This window comes from Phalangium opilio, unplaced genomic scaffold, assembly GCF_054372755.1.
Source record: "Phalangium opilio isolate 3A_F unplaced genomic scaffold, DU_Popi_V2 ptg000217l_1, whole genome shotgun sequence".
Lineage (NCBI taxonomy): Eukaryota > Metazoa > Arthropoda > Arachnida > Opiliones > Phalangiidae > Phalangium > Phalangium opilio.
This window is the reverse complement of record NW_028324218.1, coordinates 11,558,492-11,581,415: the sequence shown is the minus strand read 5'-3', so window position 1 is coordinate 11,581,415 and position 22,924 is coordinate 11,558,492. Positions and strand designations below refer to the sequence as shown.

Here is a 22,924-nt window from a genome sequence, read left to right as displayed (position 1 = left end):
TTGAGCAACATCGGAGAGTTTGATCGAGCGTTCATACTCAATTGCTTACGTTCAAAATTGAGCAGTTCACCATTTAACAATACATGGTGGACAAGCGTTTGATGAAGTATCGAAACTTAACAGTTGTAGCGTTCAATTTTGAATAGAGAAGTTCGATTTCAAATTTCATTATTGAATTCCTTGTGGTAGGCCAAACTATATTGAATGTAGGCACTGATAAGGAAGAAATCTAATGTGTTTAAAGCTAGTACATCTTCTCAGGGCGGGTGGACTTGAAACACATATACATTAATCGTTGTGTTAAATAATAATTCAATTATATGAAGAGAGACTCCACTTTTAAGGGACGTGTTCATTATCAAGTTCCCTCCAATTATAAAGGAGTATGTTTTACGTTATCAACCGATTTGAAGGCCTATGTAAATATAAGGGATTAGTGAAATACACCATAATCCGTAACCTTTACTTTGATATTATTATTTAATGATGTTTATACAGACAAATATATATTTAATTCATGGTAAATAAGCAAGTCACAGTAAATTGTTGAGGTATTATTGGATTATTATTGAAAGTTTTGTTTTGATATCCAAGATCTTGGATGATAGTGCACACCTTTCCTGATTGAACGCCTGACATTTCCAAACTGTTCAATAATGAACAATTGCGTTCACTTTTGAATACCCATTGAACGCTGTTTTACTTATAGTGTTGTTTTCTAGCCAAAAACACTCGTTTAAACCCCAAAAACACTCTCGTGTGAACGCCCATAACGCTCTCGTTTGAACGCCTATATCACACTCGTTTGAACGCCCATAACGCTCTCATTTCAGCGTCAAAACAATCTCGTTGGAACGCCATAAACATCCTCGTCTGAATGCGAAAAATTCGTTATTTGAACGTCTAAAACGCTCTTCTTTTAATACTTATATAACCTATAGAACGCCATAACTACCATAACTGAACGCTTCATTAGCGCAAGGTGGTTATTCAAAATTGAATCGGATAAAGATTAATTTTTGAATGGTAATACATAAGTTATTCAAAAATGAATGCTATAGTTAAGTTCTAATCAATATGACGGTAGTTTGTTCAAAAACGAATGCTAATGGTTAGTTTTGAACGCGTAAAACACTCCTCGTTCAAAATTGAATATCTCTGGTTAAATCTGAATGCGTCAATAGAGGCTTGTTCAAAATTGAACGGTCGCTACCATTTTTGAATGCCAAAAGCACGCTCATTTTTTACAGTGTAGTGTTACTCCATGCTACGTTTAGAGACTAAAGATGGAGTTTTTGGAAGCGTTTTTTTAAATATTTTTGAATGTTTACGCTTTTTTTTGGCCTTCCTGAATGATTGCAAATCCTCAGCCATAACACCGTTAAGAAATAAGTATTGAAAACATTTGAAATACGGAAAAGATAAGTCCAACACTAATGTGAAAATCGTGATACTTCCGATGGAAGAAATATGTCTAGTAAATTATAAACTTAGCCTATATAAAATGGTTTACGATTAGAAATTATTAAGAAGCCTTCGATTATCTAATTGGATAATGAGTCATTTCATGTAAAAAAAAAAACAAAGAGGGACGACGCTCGAAGACAAATACTTTTGAAGCGTTATTCCCTCATTTTTAATTTTTATTATTTGTAAGGACTCATTTAGAAGTTAATTAATAACTACTGTTGAAATGCAAAAACATTTTTAAATTTTTACACCCAGTTTCATAGGTCTACAATTCAGTATACAAATTTGTTCCGTCGCTATATCCAAATATAATCCTTTTTGGCATGATTATTCACAAGATACAAATGCATTATATTCGTAGAAATGTGAGTCAGTAAACTACCATTTTAATTTATTTGTTTATGGCAAAACAGTGTGGAATAACAAAAGAATTAAACCTCAGCAAGGTAATTGAATGTTTTTAATACGCTTCTTTATAAAAGGTATTCACGATTTAAGTCGAAAAATCTACAGGCATGAAATGACCCTAAACCCCTGTAGCAAAGCAACTCTATCGCTAAACGAAAAATATTTTTGGAAAGTTTCTTCACTTTAATCAGTTTTTAAATTTTATTTAAAAGAGAAGTTTTCCTTGAAATTATCTGCACTTTCAAACCGGAATAGAACTTTAGAAAATTGTTTTTTAAATAAGATGATCATGAATTGTGATAGGGCAAAGACACTTCAATATTAGATCTTTTCCCAAAATCTTCTCAAAGCTTATAATTGTTTATCAGCCGCAGTGAATGTACTTTCACCTTGAACGTTATTGCAACAAAGGGATCAAATTCCTGATAGGTTTCTAATAAACTTCTATCATACATTTCCGTCAGTAACGTCCTTCGTGCACATCATAAGAGACGTGATTAGTTTCTAAATGTTTTTATTTAAAAGTGCTTTCATCAAATAAATACGTCAAAGAATTTAAAATTTAAAGCTACTTCTTGAAAAAAACTGTTAAGATTTGTACTTAATTACATGAAAGCCTAAATACGTTTTAATGGAAATTTTTGAGAGCAATTAAGATTTTTTGAGAGTAATTAAGAACTTTTGAGAGTAATTAGAACTTTCGAGAGAAATTAAGATTTTTCAAGAGTAATTATGATTTTTCAAGAGTAATTAAGATTTTTCAAGAGTAATTAAGATTTTTCAAGAGTAATTATGATTTTTCAAGAGTAATTAAGATTTTTCAAGAGTAATTAAGATTTTTCAAGAGTAATTATGATTTTTCAAGTGTAATTAAGATTTTTCATGAGTAATTAAGATTTTTCAAGAGTAATTATGATTTTTCAAGAGTAATTAAGATTTTTCGAGGATAATTAAGGTTTTTCGGGATTAATTAAGAGTTTTCTTGAGTAATTAAGATTAGTCGAGAGTAATTAAGAATTTTTGAGAGTAATTAAGAATTTTTGAGAATAATTAAGAATTTTTGAGAATAATTAAGAATTTTTGAGAATAATTAAGAATTTTTGAGAATAATTAAGAATTTTTGAGAATAATTAAGAATATTTGAGAATACTTAAGAATATTTGAGAATACTTAAGAATATTTGAGAATAGTTAAGAATATTTGAGAATAGTTAAGAATATTTGAGAATAGTTAAGAATATTTGAGAATAGTTAATAATATTTGAGAATAGTTAAGAATATTTGAGAATAGTTAATAATATTTGAGAATAGTTAAGAATATTTGAGAATAGTTAAGAATATTTGAGAATAGTTAAGAATATTTGAGAATAGTTAAGAATATTTGAGAATAGTTAAGAATATTTGAGAATAGTTAAGAATATTTGAGAATAGTTAATAATATTTGAGAATAGTTAATAATATTTGAGAATAGTTAATAATATTTGAGAATAGTTAATAATATTTGAGAATAGTTAAGAATATTTGAGAATAGTTAAGAATATTTGAGAATAGTTAAGAATATTTGAGAATAGTTAAGAATATTTGAGAATAGTTAAGAATATTTGAGAATAGTTAAGAATATTTGAGAATAGTTAAGAATATTTGAGAATAGTTAATAATATTTGAGAATAGTTAATAATATTTGAGAATAGTTAATAATATTTGAGAATAGTTAAGAATATTTGAGAATAGTTAAGAATATTTGAGAATAGTTAAGAATATTTGAGAATAGTTAAGAATATTTGAGAAAAGTTAAGAATATTTGAGAAAAGTTAAGAATATTTGAGTATAGTTAAGAATATTTGAGTATAGTTAAGAATATTTGAGAATATTTAAGAGCAATTGAGAATAATTATGAATATTTGGGAATAATTAAGAGCAATTGAGAATAATTATGAATATTTGGGAATAATTAAGAGCAATTGAGAATAATTATGAATATTTGGGAATAATTAAGAGCACTTGAGAATAATTAAGAGCACTTGAGAATAATTAAGAACATTTAAGAGAAAATGAGAATAATTTGGTGTGAAGGAATGTAACTAGTGAAGATTTGTGAAGCCGATATTATTTCAGTACTTTTTTATCAATTATTTCAAATCTTTAAATTCGGAAGGGTAATAAAATTATCCGATTTCCAAACTACAACGTTGAATTGTAATTTAAATTTAACTATCGAAGTTTCCGTTTTCGATAAGAATTTTCACGTGTACTGGTTATTCGCTATGACCCGCTTTAATATCAAAACACCCAACAAATTCTTAACCACCATACACTTACATTTATGTTTAATTTTGGAATTTCAATATTCTTATGAATGTATTTAGACATTGAAGAAAATTTTTTCACTTAGAAAAATTAAACATGTCGTCCTCGAACATTTTGTAGAATTTCTTTGTCATTATAATTGTTCCCTACAGCCAGTTAATTTAATTGACAGAATAGGGTTTCATTAAATTTTATTTTTGGTTGCAGGCTACATTTTTTCTAAACGATATAAAGAATTATTACCGTATATTTGAATTGGTAGCTTCCAGGCCATTTTATGGAATTAAAATATTTCTTTATATTCGACGTTTCACTTCCCTAAACAAATTAAAGATGTCCAACAGCGCAATAGCTTTCTTTTTAAACATGGAGGTGTTTTTGTGGTTTCAAAAACTTAAAAAATCTAATTATTGGATCGCGCTCAAATTTGGAGGAAAGATACCAATAGCTGCGAGTGCACATTTTGTCTACCGATTATAACTGGATTGACACGGAAGCCAACAAAATGTGACTTTTATGATACATTTTCAAAATAATTATAGTAATCTAAGCCTTATCTACGAAGTGATGTACAATCACTTACACACTAAGTCCGTGCTTTTGAAATTACATCGAAAAGTTGGACAAATAACTTCTAAGTACCATTTCATTATGTCCCTCTTAGTGTTGAGTATCGCGATATAAAGGACGTGAATTTAATTGAAAATTTTTATAATATTTTAGGTCATATTTGATAATAATAATAATAATAATTCTCATAAGCGAACAAAATTGAGAGGGGCAGATAATTAAAAAAAATCTTCTTCTATAGACCATTTCGATATAAATAAAGGAATAGGCGACCCTAAACCCTTGGTCCATCTTTATCTCTGAGCACTCTCAGAAACCAAAAAGCCTACAGCGCAGGCCCCAAAAAAGGAGATGGAATTTGATGTTTAACCCCCGTGTTTGAAGTTACATCGAAATGATTTATTCTGTTCCTCCAGATAAACTGAAAATTTAGCATAGTACTTATCATTCTTCATTGTTAACGTCGTAAAATATAGATAAAGGGAAATTTAGAATCTACTATCATCGTTCTGAAGATTTCTACCCCTTACAATGACGTGATCCATCATAAAGAATAAAATTTAAATATCACGAATTTTGCTAAAGTTATCTGACCGGAGATTCCCTGCTATCGATTGATATTAAAGATTTCTAATCCCCAGCAAACATCATCGAACCATATATATAGAACTACGCCTTTCTGCACGGCTCTTTGATATTTAATTGAATTAATATATGCTATTTTTGGCAGTATTTTCGTGTTGTTGGAATAATAGTGAATGCTGGATCACAAAATTTTTCCAATGGAGTCTAAATAATAAAAAAGAAACGAATAGATCATATGTTTTGAAAAATATTAATATTGAAAATCACAGATTGATCATCTTTGACAACATCTTGAACAAAACTACAACATTTTTACGTCGTTCCGGTTAAATTACACTTTATTTTAAGTAAGCTTGGAATTTTAAACATGTTCAAGAGAGCCCGAATGATTTCTTTAGAAAAACTGAGTTTCAATTGCCACATAGAGAATCGCGTTTTCAAACCAAACATAACAAAATTGTCATTCGAGCCAACTGTAAACGTATGCCGTTGCTAGTGCTAGTGCTACCGATTTCACTTCTGGTGAATAACAGTTTCTTACTAACTTCTGATGAAACTAAATTTATTAATTCAATTTGCTTAACTTGGGCCTTTACTTTTATTTAACTTCAATTCTTATTATGAGAGATTATAGAAAATGACTAAATGGTTTTATTAATAATTGACGGATAAAATTCTTTTCATGTTTTCCGTATCCAATTTTAGTAAATCGATTCAAATAGCCGTGAAATTTGTTAAACAAAAAAGTTTAAATAGAGTCAACGAATCAAAACCATAAAAAATAATATTCCATAAATAGAAATTTATAGGCGTAACAGATAATATGCGAATTCCAGTTTGTTTAAAGTAAATTTACGTAGAATTGGGAAGGTATAAGATCGATTAAATCAAATAACCACGTTATGGATGAGTTGTGTCCATTGTTGCTTGAAAAATATAAGTCAAAACTCAGAATCGATATACTTAGCCTACAACGGTTAATGATAATGAAAGAAAAAAATAATAGTGATTGTTGAAATTAGAACATGCAATCATGTTATGTCTCTTGGCTCATAGAATTGAACATTCAATCAGGTTATGTCGCCTTGCATTGTACAATTGAACCAAGAAGCGATATCTAGTTTACTAGGGAGAAGGTCTAAGATGCCTAAGTATTCGCACGCCATAGTTCAGTCCCCCCTTCAAAATACAAGGGAGGACGTAAAGGAGACCGGGCTATTTCGCCTCTCCTCAATCGGAAAATACGTAATTTTAGCCATTCACGTCGCGCTGACGTGAGTTTTCAAGAACCAATGAGATACTGGTTGTAATTTAGAGGCGGGGATTAACTCCGGACCTACGTTGGGACTGGAGACAAAGCTAGAAATGTGGCGAATTTATAACTTCTCCCTAGTCATCTAGATATCACTTCTTGATTGAACATTCAATCGTGTAACATCGCCTTGCATTATACAATTGAATATTGAATCAGGTTATGTCACCTTGCATTAAACAATTGAGCATGCAATCAATTAAACTACCAATCATAGCATGGTCGTTGAAAAGGGTGGTTTAGGGGCCCACAGACCCATCGTTGAAGAATGAATGAAAAGCTCACTGTGGGACAGTAACGATAGCCGTAACAATTAAAAAATTATGCATGTCTGGCGAAACTTTTACTATCTTTTGCAAGTCAAATTTTTTGGATAGCGTCTTCTTTAATAGCCACACTTGATTGACACAATTTTCAATTCAAACTAAATAAATATTTTGTACCCAAAGACCTATATTTCCATATTATTATCAACTGCGCTTGCCCAAAATCGATAGTCAAAAGTAGTTCAAAATCATTAAGATGGAATGTTTCCTGCAAATAAGAAAAATGCGTTTCAGCGTCATATTTAAAAAAAAAATAGAAGTAAATTGTTTACCCGGTTATAAGTAAATTTTAAAATGTTTTGTAATCCATAATGAAACTATCATTAAAGAGAATATAAACCTGTTGTCCAAGGTTGGAAGTCCGAATACCAGTCAAGTGATTTACAATTTTCTTTATAAACTCTTTAAATTGGAATAATTTGTTTGCAAGTAAAACCAGTCATGACATCGTAATTTAGTTCGTTGCCTATGCAATAAGAATTCTATTGCGTAGGCAACGTTTAGTTATTACAAACGTTACAACAAAAAATGTTCGTGTGGATAATCAAATTTAACAATGCAGCGAGTTTATGCCGTTTGGAATTACAGTCAAATTTCAGACCGTCCATGAGTTTGAACTTTGTTGTAATCCAGTATGAACTTCCTTCAAAAAGCGTGTAACGTTGATCATCAATATAAGGTAATTTCTTAAAGAATAGTCTAAAATGAATCTTTTATTCTTTAAAATTCCTGAAATTTGGTGACAGTAATTTCACATTAACAACTAAAACCGTGGAAATCTCATTTAAAAAACTATACCACTCAAACATGTTTTGTTAATTATGTATCAAAAACATGAAATTCTTCTTGAAAGGGTAAAAGACAATGTCTAAAATTCCCTGCATTTTGTCCTCAAACCACTTTTAAAACAATTTTAAATAATTTTAAATGAAGTGAGAATTTCCAAACCAAGTTATATTTACTTAAATTTAAAATTTTTAAATATACAAGTGTGATGGAATAATGATATATTTTGAAATAAAATTTACAAAGTCGTGTATTATTATTATTATTATTTTCGATGTAAACTTCATGATGCAAAATGACATTTTTCAAGTATTTTCTGCAACTTTTTCCCTGATTTCTAAATTTGAAAATATGCCATCTTAAGCTCCTCGATTAAGAACATTCAGTTAGCAATTACAAAAATGTTGCTTCATTGTTTCGAAATAGACTTAAAATTATACTACAAAATTTTGATAATGAGTCAATGAATAGTTATCGTAAGCCTTCTACTACGATTGGATGTGTTCTTTGGGTCAAATCTGATGGGAAAGTGTCAAAGAACATGGAGTCTGCAACATTTAGTGGCCCATAAAACAAAGAAAAGACACAACACACACATTTGGAGTAATTAGCTCTACTTTACCAGCGTTCGCACATTACTACCCATTTAATAGACTAAGGTTCAATATCGTTCTTAGATTGAAGATTTTTGAAGGCTGATATGTCTTACTACACATATGTGACCATTTCCTTGCTTTAGGGGCAAATGTTATGTGTGGGAGCATCTTTATAACCAAATATTGTAAACGTTATGTCTTTTTTAACTTTCCACTCAATTTGACAAATGATCACCCAATTTAATTTATATCAGACTTATCAGAAACACCCTGTATATTCGCCAAAAATACAAAGCAATAACTTAAAAGAAAAGTATTTAATTACGCAAAGTGGCGCGTGGCAAAATTTAAAAAAAGCCCTCAAAATTATAAACGTCTTGCACTGGTGACTACCAGCGTTTTGTAAGAGGATAAAAAGATTTAATAAGAAATATTTCTCTTTATTTTTTATCATTCAAATATTTCCTCCGGTGGGAATCGCCCCAGTTAGTTTCCCTACAATTTTTGTATCGTCTGTAAATTGACTGTATTTTGGGTTATCATTATTAGAACCAAGGACGCGTGCGTGTATTATTAATAATACCCGCTTTGGGGAGTAAAAGTTGAGAAAGTCGTTTCTCGCTACCTGGCTTCTGCTATTACCTATCGTAATTTTTTTAAAGGAATTAATTTAAGCAGGGAGGAGTAGAAAAGGAGACGTATTCTACACCGTAACTAGTATTCTGTATCACTAATCTAAACTCTCAGAGTGGGAGGGGTTATTTTCTGTCACGTGGCTTACTGTTTGTATGTTAAGTTACTATTTTGAGTCCTCTCTCCATTTCAAAACTTATTTCAATAAAATATCTTACTGATTTTGCAGCAAGAGCGAACAAACGCTTCTATTCGATTTCAAGATTCTCACCAGAGGGATGGCTAACTGTAGCCACTGCTCTAGCTTAGGACGATTGCGGATGTGCCGTATCAGTTTTGAAAGTGGGGCTGACGGAGAATTTGGTCTCTCCGAATTTCCTTCTTATACGTGCTCACTGGTGATAGGTAATAGATTATAACGAACCTCCTTTTCACGTTGTGGGAGTTAAGATCTACTGTTGTCAGTCTAAACAGCGAGTACAATCAGAAGTTTATGACTTCTTATGGATAAGAAGCCATTAACTTCTGGTGCAATTCATCTCCTTTTATACTCCTCCCTGATTTAATTGTTAGTAAAATGTTAATTTCAATCTCTAATACACATCTGGTATATTCCAGTAATTTTTGGGACCATGCCCTTTATCAGTCGTTAAGCATTGCGTTCATCTAATTAATACTCGCGAAAACTGTACTTACTAACGTGCCTTAGCAACAAGTGAAACATCATGGCCGAAATTATGGTTTTACTTCTTTTGTAGTTCGAATTACTGAAAATAATTCTTTGCCATTTGTAAGCTAAATGAAGCTGAGCGAGGGTTGCAATTTGTGGTCGGGTTTAGCTTGATAATGTCACCAACGCTGAATCTCAGCGATTGACTAACGGATTTTGATTTTTTTCTTTTAATTAAAAATATTTTGTGCCGATTTTAATAAATTAGCTGTGGGCTTAGATATTTGTGGGACAGAGTCACCCATACAATTTCTTTGGCGAAATTCAATTGACACATTTTTCTCGTGCAAAGTAATTGTATTAAATATAAAAATCTAGCTAAACTGTCGGAGTTTCCAGGCTGTTTTAGGTGCTTGAAAAACAAAGCAATTTTAATCGTAGATGTTAAAATTCTAAAAAGCAATTTTAAATCTGTTCTGTCAACCACCCTTGCTTAAAACACCTTGTTCGATACTTAGGTTTAGGAATCATTGACTAATGTGGAAGGAAAATAACCTTTCAGTGGATTTTTGCATATGAGATGTTTATAAAGAAACACTTTCATTCAATGATAATATCATTTTTGCTTCATCATCATTATTTCTTATTTCCAAAAAAATTTCTCAATTTCCTACTGACCTAAACCTTAGGGTTAATGAAGGTACCATGTTTTGGTTTTCCAATGCGAACAAAATAATATAATTACCATATTATCACGAAATAAGTTTTAACCTGAGGTTGTTAGACTAGAAAATGTCGAAATATTTTTGGTAATATCGTGTGGACATTAGAAGATTGGACTCGAATAATAATACTCAAGTGTTGATGCAAGATTAAACATGAAATACGCCTCGGTACCAGTATTTACTAATCATGTAACATTGCGTATATACTTCGTCCCTAAGAAATAATTGCTAAAGCGCGTGATTGGATATTTCAATTTATATCTAAAACGTTGTTGGAAAACTTCGGTTGCATGTACACTTTTAAAAATTAAAATTACGGAAAGAAAGTTTAACTCGGGGCCATAATTTAATTTTAAATGGATTGGTTTTGAACGTAACTTGGAGGAAGGAATACTTTGAATCGTATTATTTTTTCACGAAGCGAGACTAACAAAGCCCATAGGCTACGATTAAATTGATAATTTAAAAAGCCATGACCCCCGATAATATACTTTTCATTCTACAAAAATAGTGTATTTATGAACTTAACTAGATAAATGCGAGACATTTGTTTTATTTAAAAAAATAAATTTATACAGGGTGTTGTAAAAAGGGCGGTGCGTCCGAAGGAAATTGGGTTCAATTGACAATATTGAGTCTAAAATGTTAAATGTCATTTTGCCGTAAGGGCCACCGATTAGGATGTTTAACGGTGAAAAATAAAATTTAACGAAGAATCTGGAAGACATTCCTAACTTAAATTTAAGTGGTCATTTGGAATACACTCGGTTTTACAGTCCATCTTCATAGTTAGTCTGTACTAATCCTTTGACAGCGCCTCATTAGGCGAGAATCTATGATGTTTCACCTACGCTACTTCATGACAAGCTCTCAGTAACCCATGACAAATCTTATGAGCTTATGGTAAAATGTAATAGAACATTTTCGACTCAAAAATCACCAATAGAAAACTTAAGCTTTTTCAAACACCGTATATAAGTAACAGTCCTGTTGAGTAAGTGATAATAAACGCCCAGCTTATGGCAGGTGATATTTTCCTCGGAAGTTGCTTGTAGTAGGTGCTTATTGAGGAAGATTTTCATAATCTGGGAAAATGTAAAGAGCCTAACTGCAGAAATAACTTTCATACGTTTCAAACGATTTAACTGACATAATGTCAACCAGTTCACAATATCACATAGAAACGTTTTTTGGCGATATTTTAAAATGTCGACCAAAAAGTAACCAAAACATCGTGACTGTCCAACATCTGTACATTTTACCAGCTTTTATTTCGAAGTGTGCTAATATAATTCAATTACGTTGAAATTCTAAAGCCTATGGATTTTATTTGGGAATTATTAATAGCAGTTTAGTTGAACGTGACTCGTTTGAAAACACTATTTAACCCTTATCACGTTCGGAACTCTGTTTGCGGAAGTATTTTTGATTTCAAATATATCGTTTTCCATATCTAGAAGTGTGATCAGCAGCCCTCAGCGTTTATTGCACCTGCATCGCAATAAACGTGGTTTTAAGGAGAGATTAGGGTCTCGCAATGGTGCATTTGACAAAAAACAACGGTTTAATAGTTACAAACTGGATATTATTGTATTTAAACGATATCTTTAAATAATATATTGTACCTACCTTTTTCCCAAACCATGTGATGTCACAATTAGCTTTAGTAGATAGTTGCTAATCTAGTAAACGTTGCCACTAGATGTAATTTTTAGGGTTCAGTAATTTAATAAAATCATAGATTCGTGGTATTTAGGGTCAGAAAGTTCGGTCAACATCCAATCAGCATCAATTTCTCAACTTGGTGGGGGTACGTTTGATTTTGGGGCCATCTGTAGCTATTTACAAAACCCAGAATGCATTTCGGAGTTGGGCATCGATGAGTGAAGCCAGCTGCAGTGGAAATATTTTATTATTCAAGTTCAGGTTGCGATAACATGCGGTGTCACCTAAACCTTTTATCCAAAGCAAAAACTGAGAGTAACTTAGTTGAATTTTACGTTCATGCATTGGAAGGGGCTCTTATATGCGCATTAAAGAGAATATTACACTAGAATCAAACTTCGTTAGTTAAAGGTGCTATTCAAAATGTCCACTTTTGTGCCCTTGCACTATGAACTTTGAATAACTTTACATTGCCAGCTTAGGCACAATTCTAACTTTAAACGTACACTTTAGCTAGACAAAGGCTTATTAATTTTGTTACATTTTATGCACTCTTACTCCACACGTGAGCCCGTTTCCTTAATTTTTTAGGGGCCAATGTTTGTGGGGCCCGTACCTCGGAAACTAAATGTTTTAGACCCCATGCTCTTTGTCACTTTTCACTCAGTCTGACCTTGGTTTGACCCAACAAACCCACACTTTAATTTATGGCAGACTTATAACGGAGTATACACTTCGTCGAAGATACAAAATAGGCATAATATTAATCTGTATTTTTTAGATCTATTTGGCTTTAGGGCTTTGCCCTTCGTTAGTTCTTTACACTATTACATTAGCTATGTTCGCATTTACATGGGAATCGGTTCAGAACTGCAGGTCTCTCCAACTTAGTTTGAAGCTCTGTTTATTACCACTTTGAAGCGATTTCAAAACCTCGTTTCACATTTACATGGGAATCGGTTCAGAACTGCAGGTCTCTACAACCATGGATGAAAAATAACTAACAGCTACAAATAACTTTTTTCAAAAACCTCGTTTCACACTTTAAAGCCGCGTTTACACGAGACAATTTGGAACCGTTTTCAAGCGTTTTGGAAAGGCCTAACACTTTTTGAAAAATAATATTTGCATTTCTTCGTGAAAGATCTCTGGTTTTAACAGCGTAATATTATTTTTTGTACATTCCAAAACGGTTCAAAACGGTTTGAGTGTCTCGTGTAAACGCGGCTTAAGACGCTTCTAAAAGTACCCTTAAGAGCCTCATACCAGGTGAAATAACCCTGAAAAATAGGTACTGGCCTCCCAGAGGACCCAGACCCCGCTTTAATTTGCTTTGCGAAGGAATTTCAAGAAACCGTACTTGTAATTAGTTTCGCCAGCATTAGTTTTGTTCACACTTAACTTTGGAAACGTTTTGAATTACTTCGAACCGGTTTTCCATGTATGTGTGAACATGACTATTAAGGAAAAATAGATTTCGTTGGATACATCTTCTGATGCGCGTTATTGTTAATATGGGAAGTAAATACGTTTCCTCTTACATAAAATCAACTTACGGATATCAAAAAATCGTTTTTTACGAGATTTCTTATAAAATACCGGATTAATCGTGTTATAAAATATATGGGCGTAAAATTTTGCTTAAGGGCTTCAACTGTCAAAGCTTTAATTTAGGTTTATTTAAAAATAACATTAAGAAATTGAATAATCTATAAATTCCTGTATTACCACGCAAAGAAATATTTCGTTCCTCTGAGGTTAGTCAGTGTGTTCTTCGATGCGCTTGAATAAAAGTATTTAAATCGTCAAAGCTAATGGTATTTCTAGTTCTAGTTAGAAGAAAGTTTGAGGTTATATTATTTTCTTTTTTATTAAAAAAAATATATAAAAATAAATATTTGAAAATTGAATCTTGTTTCTGATGGCTTGTTTGTTTGTATATTCTTTATGCACATTCACTATTCGGTACCTAATTTGACCAAACTTCATGGTTGATACCAGTAACACCAAAGGAAGGTTTTAGAAGTGGTTTGGTTGGGTTTCTCAAAGTTGGGTTCGCGAGCCCCCAAGCCAGTAACCCTGTTTCACATCCATAATATTTTTTTATGGTTGGACCTTTATTAAACATAACTTTTATTTCTAATTCGAAGTTATTAAAAATACGTTTCTAAAATAACCATTATACAGATATTGTATCTTAATAATTGATATATTTTTGAAAAGTTTGTTCTAGAAACAAAATAAAAAATTTTTAAATACTTCTTTACCTTAATTAAAATTACGAATAATATATAATCCCATTTCAATAATTTTCTAAAAACCACATCATACAGATATTGAATCTTAAATATTTATATATTTCTTCTAGTTCTCAAAACAAAATAAAAACATTTTCAATAATTATTTACCTTAACTAAAAATACGCATTATATATAATTAAATTTTTCAACTAAATTTCCAATTTTTCTTTTACAGTGCTGGATTCTATTGGAAGACCGGAAGGAGGTCTTTTTCAAGGTACCATGAGTGCACTAGGCGAATACGATCAATGCCTGGATATAACGGAACCTACCAATGAATTTAACAAACACCAGGAAATACAGGGCCAGTATTGCCTAATAAGTATTAGACCACCGTTACCCCCAAAGCCCAGACACGTTAAAGTATTCGATCAAGTCTTTAGAACTTTCAATGCCACATTCAAAACCGAGGTAAGTAATTTAAAGAAACTATATGACATTACTAGAGATGTGAGCCGGTAATTTACCAAATATCGCCTTAAATTACCGATTTATTTAATACCGTAATTTTACAATAGTAATTTACTTTTAAGAAAGTGCTTACAATTGAACATGGTTTAATAGACTTTATACACATGAAAAAATTAATTACCAAGAATTACCAACAGTACGGTAATTTTATTTTTCTCAATAGTTTAATCGGTAAATTAACGTTTTTAAAAATTATGGTAATTTCTCATCTCTAGACAATACATTCATTATTTGTAATATTTTGACTTAAACTATTTGAATTGTAGTTTATGGACGAGTTTGCCAAGCATTTATTCGGGTTTTATGACGCCTCCGTTAGATGGGGCGTTTGTATTCCATCCAAATGCTCTAGTACAGACCTTCATAAAGTTCTTAAGTTTGGTAAGTAGTATTAATTCTGTTATAACTTATCCCGCAGACCAAAAACCCATCAACCCATAGTCCTATAGACCTGAGAACCAAGGAATAGTTGTCATAGAAGATCCCATGAGCTTATCCCATTTGTACGAAGCTTATCAACTTGTCGGTTAATTTGAGAGGGCAAAAGTCAGAAGATTTTCGACTAAAAACCGCCTAAAGAACATACTGTACTTTGGTCCTACCATCAGTTTTGATACACCCTGTATATCTAATGCTCCCAGGTTTAATATTCATTCTTTCCTGGACATAGATTACTTCTTTGGCTAGCAATTTAAACTATTGTGCCCTTTTTAAAACAATGACAGGGTAACTAGAAAAATAATCTATAAATCGTTGGATGAAAAAGAGTTATCATAAATGTGACATGTTTAATCGCAGGAATACATAGATTTCTTCAACTTAAGAATATTTATTTACTTATTTATTTCTGGGCCTTTCTGCAAGTAGAAGGAACTTACGTATTTCTGGTAATCATCATTAGCTCATGACTGTTTTCCACTGTCTATATGTAGTTCCTTAAACTAAATGGCATTTTTATAGAGTATTTAATCATACTTCTAAATTAACGAATGTGTTAATTGCTTTACAAGAATAACATGTCTATTAAATTTCGAATAAGTTCACTAAACAAAACAAAACTATTAAAAAAAGATTAGGCCCGTAATAGAGATTTGAGTACTCATTTTAATATTAGATTTTAACCTTGAAAAGAGATCAACGGAACTTTCAATTTCACAAACATTAATGAGTGCCTGCGGGCACCTATCTAAATATGCTTTAATTCCGACTATGAGAAGTCTGCTCTCCCCATTAATTTCATCTTGAGGCTGGGGTTAAAATATCCGCATCAAATTTGGGGATTTCCCATTCAATCTACTTTGTGGAAAGTTTTGGAAATTTCAGGTTTCTTGTTGTTTTTCTCCTGGGCAGTGGCCATTGACTTTTTCAACTTTGCATACGGTTTAACAAACCCATCATCTTGAAAGCGGAACTGATATTATTGCTTGAACCCAGTGCTGACAATGATTTCAAACATATTTATAACCATAATCCGTTTGATTAAATAGATCATATACACATATATTTTACACAGTTTTTTCATTGGATTTTTGTTCCTTGTACACAGAGAAAATTGGTTATAGAATTTGACCAAACTTTGAAGTACGTATCAGTAGCACTATATGGGAAAGTTCATTAGAAGTTGTTTGGTTGAGTCCTATTTCAGACGTCACACAAATGCAAAAATTTATATTGAACGACCTGAAACCAATAATAGCATGTCAATAACAAGTTGGGAAATCTAAAATATTACCTCTCCGAGCCGAGTACAAGCTTTCGCCCAACCTGTATTTTCCCTCATTATGCAACATACTCAAATATTTATACACCCGAAGTGGTCACTTAAAATAATTGAGTTTGAAAAACAAAAACACTTCCTCAGAAAACTAACATAGTTCTATAGTTTATTTCCGAAATGAAGTAATATGAGCCATCAATATCTGTTAGATAAAAGATTGCAAGAAATATTCATTCCTTGGCCTACCTCAAGCATTAATCGTCAGCAGTGTAAAAGGAAAAATAAAAATCACTTAATTTTCATTTTTACCCTATCGTTAAAAAGTAGCTCGTAACTTGTAATTTATTTATGTTTCTTTATTTATTTTGACAGTTGCATCTCCTTTGAATATAAGCACCGAAGTAACTTCCTGTGATATTAAAGAAGCGCCGATTTTGGATACAGTTCAACTAATTGTAATGTGAGCACCTTTCAATTCCTGATTTACTGTATGTCCTTTCTTAAATAACACTTAATATTTTAATAGATTTTGCTTCGGAGCTGTGATACTCATCAACACAGTGGGAACCATCGCAACCTTCTTATCAAAGTCTGACGCTAAAAAAGGTAGAGTTTAATTTGTATGAAATTAAGTGTACTTGACTGTCGAAGACTCTAAGAATTAGGCCTAGCGTATTTTACTTCGAGCTCAGTTTCCCTCAATTTGTCATTCGCTCGCCTTTTCAAAGTAGCTAAACTAGGTATAAAGTGCTCGCAATTCAAAGGATAAACTGATAAAATAAATTACCATCAATTACCGTTTGTAAAAATTACGGTAATTTCACATCACCAAGTAGAACTAATAGGTATAACATGGTTATACTAGAGGTGCCCGGAACCTGCCCATTAAATTTTCACGCAAAATCCCTATCTATAGGCTAACTTACATTCATTAAGAAATTTAACGATACTTACTGCTATTATGTTACATCTGCATATAGTATTTGAATATTTAAAGAAATAAATAATGAAATTTTTTTCTTAGGTGCCACATTAATCGAAGTTTTCTCTGTGAAACGAAATTTCCTAAAGGCAGTTAACAACAAGAGAGGATCTGCACAGTTGGATTTTTTAAACGGTTTAAGGTTTCTGTCCATGAGCTGGGTTATACTTGGGCATTGTTACTTCATGGCGGAAAAGGCGCTTTTAAGTAAGCAATTATTGCAAAATTTTCCTAAAAAGTTGAAGAAATTAAAACCTTTTACTTCGATTACGAAATAGGAAATCCACTAAATGTTGATAATTTCCGTAAGGACATCCTTTTCGAACCCGGAAGCAATACGTACCTTTCAGTGGATTCCTTCATATTTATTGGGTGAGAATTCTATTTGTCCTGCGGTTGATTTTTATTTCAAAATATAGTCTGCTTTTAATTGATATATATTATTGAGAAGAAACATATGGTATGTGGGTCCAAAGAAAATTGAGTGCTTCGATCAACCTTATCAGTCCACCGAAGTCCTTATGGTTTTAATAAAAATCTAACGTCTTTGAATTTACATACATGTTCTGTCGTAAGAAAACAAGGCAGACCTTATTTTACCCCAGACTTCTAAAAAGGGTCTATTAATTGTGGAGTATTTCCATTCGATGGGCACTAGTTAGGCAAAACATAAGTTCATAAGATCTGTTCCATAAGTTTGTCACTGGTTACTGAGAGCTTGTCATGAAGTGACGTAGGTGAAACGTCATAGACTCTCCTAAAGCGACGCCTGGTGAGACTAAATAGGAAGTTCTACTGCATAACCGAGTGAAGTCAAGTCTTGTGTGGTTTTCGAACTGGCTCTCAGTAAGTCTCTAGCATCACGAAGTATTGGTAGTGTCATTCTTATGGAACATATCTTACAAACTTAAGGGCAAAGTTATGTTAACTTTCAGAGATATAGGTTTCGGTACAAAGTGACTATAAAGCTTTATTTTCAAGCAACTTTCATTTTTATTTCAGTGGAGCTGTGATGGCATACTGCATGATACGCAAGTTTAAAGACGTGCGAGTACATCCGATATTCATCATTGCGTGCAGAATAATCAGGTTAGTTGATATAATAGGCCTGCATTTCAATAAATAGTAGACTGTAAAAAATATCGTACGAATTTAGAGTTTTGCCATGTTTATTGGTAACTATTGGAATTGCCGTTCTTCTACCGTTACTTGGCTCAGGACCATTCTGGAAAAGCTACACAGAAAAAATTGCCTCAAAATGCCGTGAAAGCTGGTGGGCCAACATGCTTCTCATAAATAACTTCTTCAAATTCGATGATATGGTAATAAATTTTATAATCTAATAAAATGTATTTGCATATCAACATACTAAGTTAATTGTAATGCAATTTTGCCAATGATATAATAACTATTTGATTTTGAATGTTAAAATTAGAGCTCGGCATTTTCTATCCATTATGCTCAAATTGGTGGATAACCGATTATTTATAAACAAAGTTGTGGCTATAATACGATTTAACATGTAAGTTCTCTGGAAAATTTTCAAGTGTGGATAAAGATAAAATAACGTATATAATGGATGGGTAATGCCGAGCTCTAATTAAAATATACTCAAAAACGTACCAAAACATTTGAGTTGAAAGTTTTTGATATATTGAAAATGAAATATTTTGAATTTCAGTGTTTGATACACAGTTGGTATATTCCAGTGGATTTCCAATGTTTCCTTCTCGGAATAATATTCTTAATCATATATAGAAAGTAAGAATATAATCTTTCTTAGAGTAGGAAGTGAAAGTATTAATTTATTCTTTGTTTAATCCGTTTAGGAGGGAAGTCTTTGGTAAATTATTTCTCTTGATGCTAGTCTTCGTCTCCATTTTATCAACGGGACTCGTGACGTATTTTTTCAAGTACCCACCTACTATAATTCTTGGAACGCTTTTGCTGACTGATTACAAGTAAGATGAACTGTTCATATGCATTATCAACATATACAGCGGTGTTTCTGAAAGATCTGTTAGAAATTGTTCTAGGACATTTCGCAGTCCAGGCCACCGTTTTCAAGTTAAATTTGTAGTGTTTTACGGATAACCTCTTAATTGAATTATCGTTGTCTTAAAGTTTCTTAGATAAATTTAAGGGGTCATCCGTAAAATACTCCAATCTTTATTTGAAAACGTTGGCCCGGACGGCTAACGAGTCCAAAAAAAACTCCACCTGATTTCTGACATACCTTTAAAAACACCCTGTATATACTCAACACCTTGACTAGATATGTAGGATCTTATACCAGTCATTCACTACAATAAAACTTGGTTCTGTTTATGATTGTAAGGCCTAAATTAATTCTAATAGAGTCCCCTTACTTATTCACATGGTTTTGTAAGTATTCCTGCGTTCCTAGTGCGAAAACCCACTTACAATAAGTCTCATCTTTTCAAGCTACGATTAGTCGTACAGTGGATATACTGGATGGTAGCCTTATTTTATGAAGGGTAGAATCCGTATCCAGTTAGTGGTGACTGATCATAAACGCCCAGCTGATATTTTCCAGTGTGTTGCTTTAAAGTAGTAGAAAAATGTTCCAAATCCGTGGCTCTTTTGAGAAATTCCCCTGAGAAATGTGGAGAAATTTCTCTGCCGTCAAAACATCATTCACCGGCTCACTATATCCAACAACTTTTAGGATTTTTGGGTTTGAGTATTTAAAAACTTCATATTGTAGCGGTTCAAAACGTTTTGACAAATTAACTAACAATTAAATTAATTAACAACGGGCAAAAGTGGGAACCTTAGCTTCTGCCCGTGATCAGGAAACTGAGGATTTAAAATTTCTATATCAGAATGTAACAATTATCTGCCATTCATAAAATCACACAAATTACAAGCTCAGCAGAACATGATCCTTTGGAAAAATAATGGTCGATTTTTTCTAACAGAAGAAAACCACTTCTTTTACAGGTTTGGAAGCGAGTACATGAGGCTTTCATACACTGCCACCCATGTTCACGTTTCTGTGTACGCTATTGGTCTCTTTGCAGGAACATTGATTGCCAAAAATCCAAGCTACAAAATGCCTCTTGTAAATATAACTATAAAAATTTTATTTTTTCCTGAGGTAAATTTCTCATTTTGTCTTTGTAGTGGACAGCCGTGATAGGATGGGTCACTGCAGCCATTAGCGGTCTGGCTACCGTTTATGGCACACACGAATGGAACATGGGAACCCCGTACGGTGAAGCCGAAGCCGTTATCTACTCAGCCTTATACCGTACCGTTTGGGCATCGTGTTTGGCATGGATCTGCGTCGCTTGTTATTTCAGGCGTGGTGGAATAGTGAACTACCTGTTGTCTTTCTCCGCCTACAAGCCACTTTGTAGAATATCCTACCTAACGTACCTACTACAATACTTCTTCGTTTATGGTTATGTGGCTTCCAGGCGAGGTCCCGTCGACTATACTCACTCTACAATGGTACGTTTTGAAATTTCCTTCATCACATAACGTAAATTTGTTGTCAAAAGTTCTACCCCAAAAAAAACGTATTTTTACATTTAATTGCGAAACTGAAAGACAATGCTAATTTAATTAAGGGATCATACCCGAAACACTCAAATCATAATAGACGCCAAAATGTCATAGAACATTATCGACTCAAAATAGCCCAAAGAACATCCCTCTTAATTTATGGCAGACTTATCAGAAACACTCTGCATAGGGAGGACATATTTACAGATATAATCCCTGAGCTTGAATGACCCCAACCGCAGTTCAATTCTATCCTTGGACACCGTATAGAAGTACATACATTTTAAAAGCTTTCTGAGAACGTCTCTAGAAATCCTATTTGTTGCTTGATGAAATCAATTATTTAATTTATATTAATGGAATGAAATACCAAGCCAAATTATTGTGTATTTTCTATTTTCAAAGCGATCTCAATTGCATACCATAGTTTGCGCCTTTTGTTCTATATGAAATTTCATTATTCTGATGCAATTCCATATTGTTACAGATATACTACTTCTTCGGAGTATTATGCTTATCGTCAATGGCAGCTTTTGGTGTGCACATTCTAGTCGAAAATCCAATTGGAGAACTGGCCAACTTCGTTCTACTTCAATTAAAGAACAAGAAAGCTCAAAGTCTAAAAAATACTCAAGTATATCAAAATGGTGAAGCCAACAAAGAAAGCAAAATGCCAATTGAAGACAACAAAGAACAAAATGACCTTAAAGGAGAAATATCCCGTTTATGATAATGCGGTGAATTCAAAGATTTTTTGCTGTGAAAGCTGGGCAGACGTGCTTCTTGGAATACTTCAGTGAGACCAACGCGAATGACTAGATTGACATTGTATTACTAAACTGTTATTCACCTAACGTGTTTAAACTCTAATTTCGCCCGATTTTAGTTAGGGACTGATATGCTTGGTGTTTAGGCACTAAAATAAATTTCGCGTCGTAACTGGATGTTTCAACAGAAGTGCGTTTAGCATTCAGCCAATCATTTTTACCTCGTAACATTAGGCACAAAATACCGCTGGGCCATAATACTTGTGAGAAACTATTTTTAGGTGAATAAACTATGGTCCTTTGAATAATATCATTTCTACACAATAGAGGTAGAGATATTTTCGGTGCCACTACAAATACCATGTAAATAATACATTTTTTCCTTAACACTCATAAAAATATAAAAATAATGTAAAATCGGAATAAAAATTATTTTCATCAAAAGTAATATTTCATAAGAACATTTAATAGGTAAATCCGTTATGGTACAGGAGAATTTTTTTATTTCCTACCAAGATGGGTTACTTAAAAGCAAGGGGCTTTTCAATTGTGTTCCTCATTCAAATTTTAAACCACACAGTCCTTAACAAAAATGTATGTGTAGGTTTAAATAAAACTGACACCTAGAACGTCTGGTCAAGTGGTCAACGCATAAAAAACTTATCTTTTTTCAGCCAAGTTTTTGGGAATACCAATAATAAATAAAGATAATTAAGTTATAAAAGGTTGAGAATTCAATCCTTTAAGTTGACCGATACAATTTGGTCATCATCGCCCTTTAAATTACACCGCCAAAACCATTACACCAGGGAGGAATAGAAAAGGAGATGAATTGTACGTACTTCGTAACCTGACAACGGTACATCTTAACTGCACCCACAACGGGATGAGGGGAACTTGGTTATCGCTTATCACGTGGCAAGTGGCATTAGAGTTCCCACAAACTCTCAAAACGAACTGCCCTCTTGTCAATATCTTTATCAGGCTGTATTTTGCCCATCAGTACAAGACGTTTTGAAAATGGTAAATTTTGTGAAACGAAAAATGGATTTTATTTCAAGAGTACCGACTTCATGGGTTGGTGAACAATTTTTTTATTTGAAA

At 32.6% G+C, this 22,924-nt stretch overlaps 1 protein-coding gene across 1 annotated transcript in view; it reads left to right on the top strand.

Moving 5' to 3' along the window:
• Nucleotides 1–21,801, top strand: part of LOC149616304 (nose resistant to fluoxetine protein 6-like) — a 46,474-nt gene extending 24,673 nt beyond the window's left edge. The window contains exons 3-15 of the mRNA XM_089856458.1: nucleotides 14,528–14,763; nucleotides 15,090–15,204; nucleotides 16,913–17,000; nucleotides 17,067–17,146; nucleotides 17,565–17,729; nucleotides 17,801–17,894; nucleotides 18,525–18,611; nucleotides 18,679–18,844; nucleotides 19,204–19,283; nucleotides 19,352–19,483; nucleotides 20,487–20,607; nucleotides 20,670–20,999; nucleotides 21,541–21,801. Of these exons, the coding sequence (XP_089712584.1) occupies nucleotides 14,528–14,763; nucleotides 15,090–15,204; nucleotides 16,913–17,000; nucleotides 17,067–17,146; nucleotides 17,565–17,729; nucleotides 17,801–17,894; nucleotides 18,525–18,611; nucleotides 18,679–18,844; nucleotides 19,204–19,283; nucleotides 19,352–19,483; nucleotides 20,487–20,607; nucleotides 20,670–20,999; nucleotides 21,541–21,783 (1,937 nt within the window). The 3' untranslated portion in view covers nucleotides 21,784–21,801. The remainder of the gene's footprint in view (nucleotides 1–14,527; nucleotides 14,764–15,089; nucleotides 15,205–16,912; nucleotides 17,001–17,066; nucleotides 17,147–17,564; nucleotides 17,730–17,800; nucleotides 17,895–18,524; nucleotides 18,612–18,678; nucleotides 18,845–19,203; nucleotides 19,284–19,351; nucleotides 19,484–20,486; nucleotides 20,608–20,669; nucleotides 21,000–21,540) is intronic.
• The last annotated feature ends 1,123 nt before the right edge of the window (nucleotides 21,802–22,924 follow it).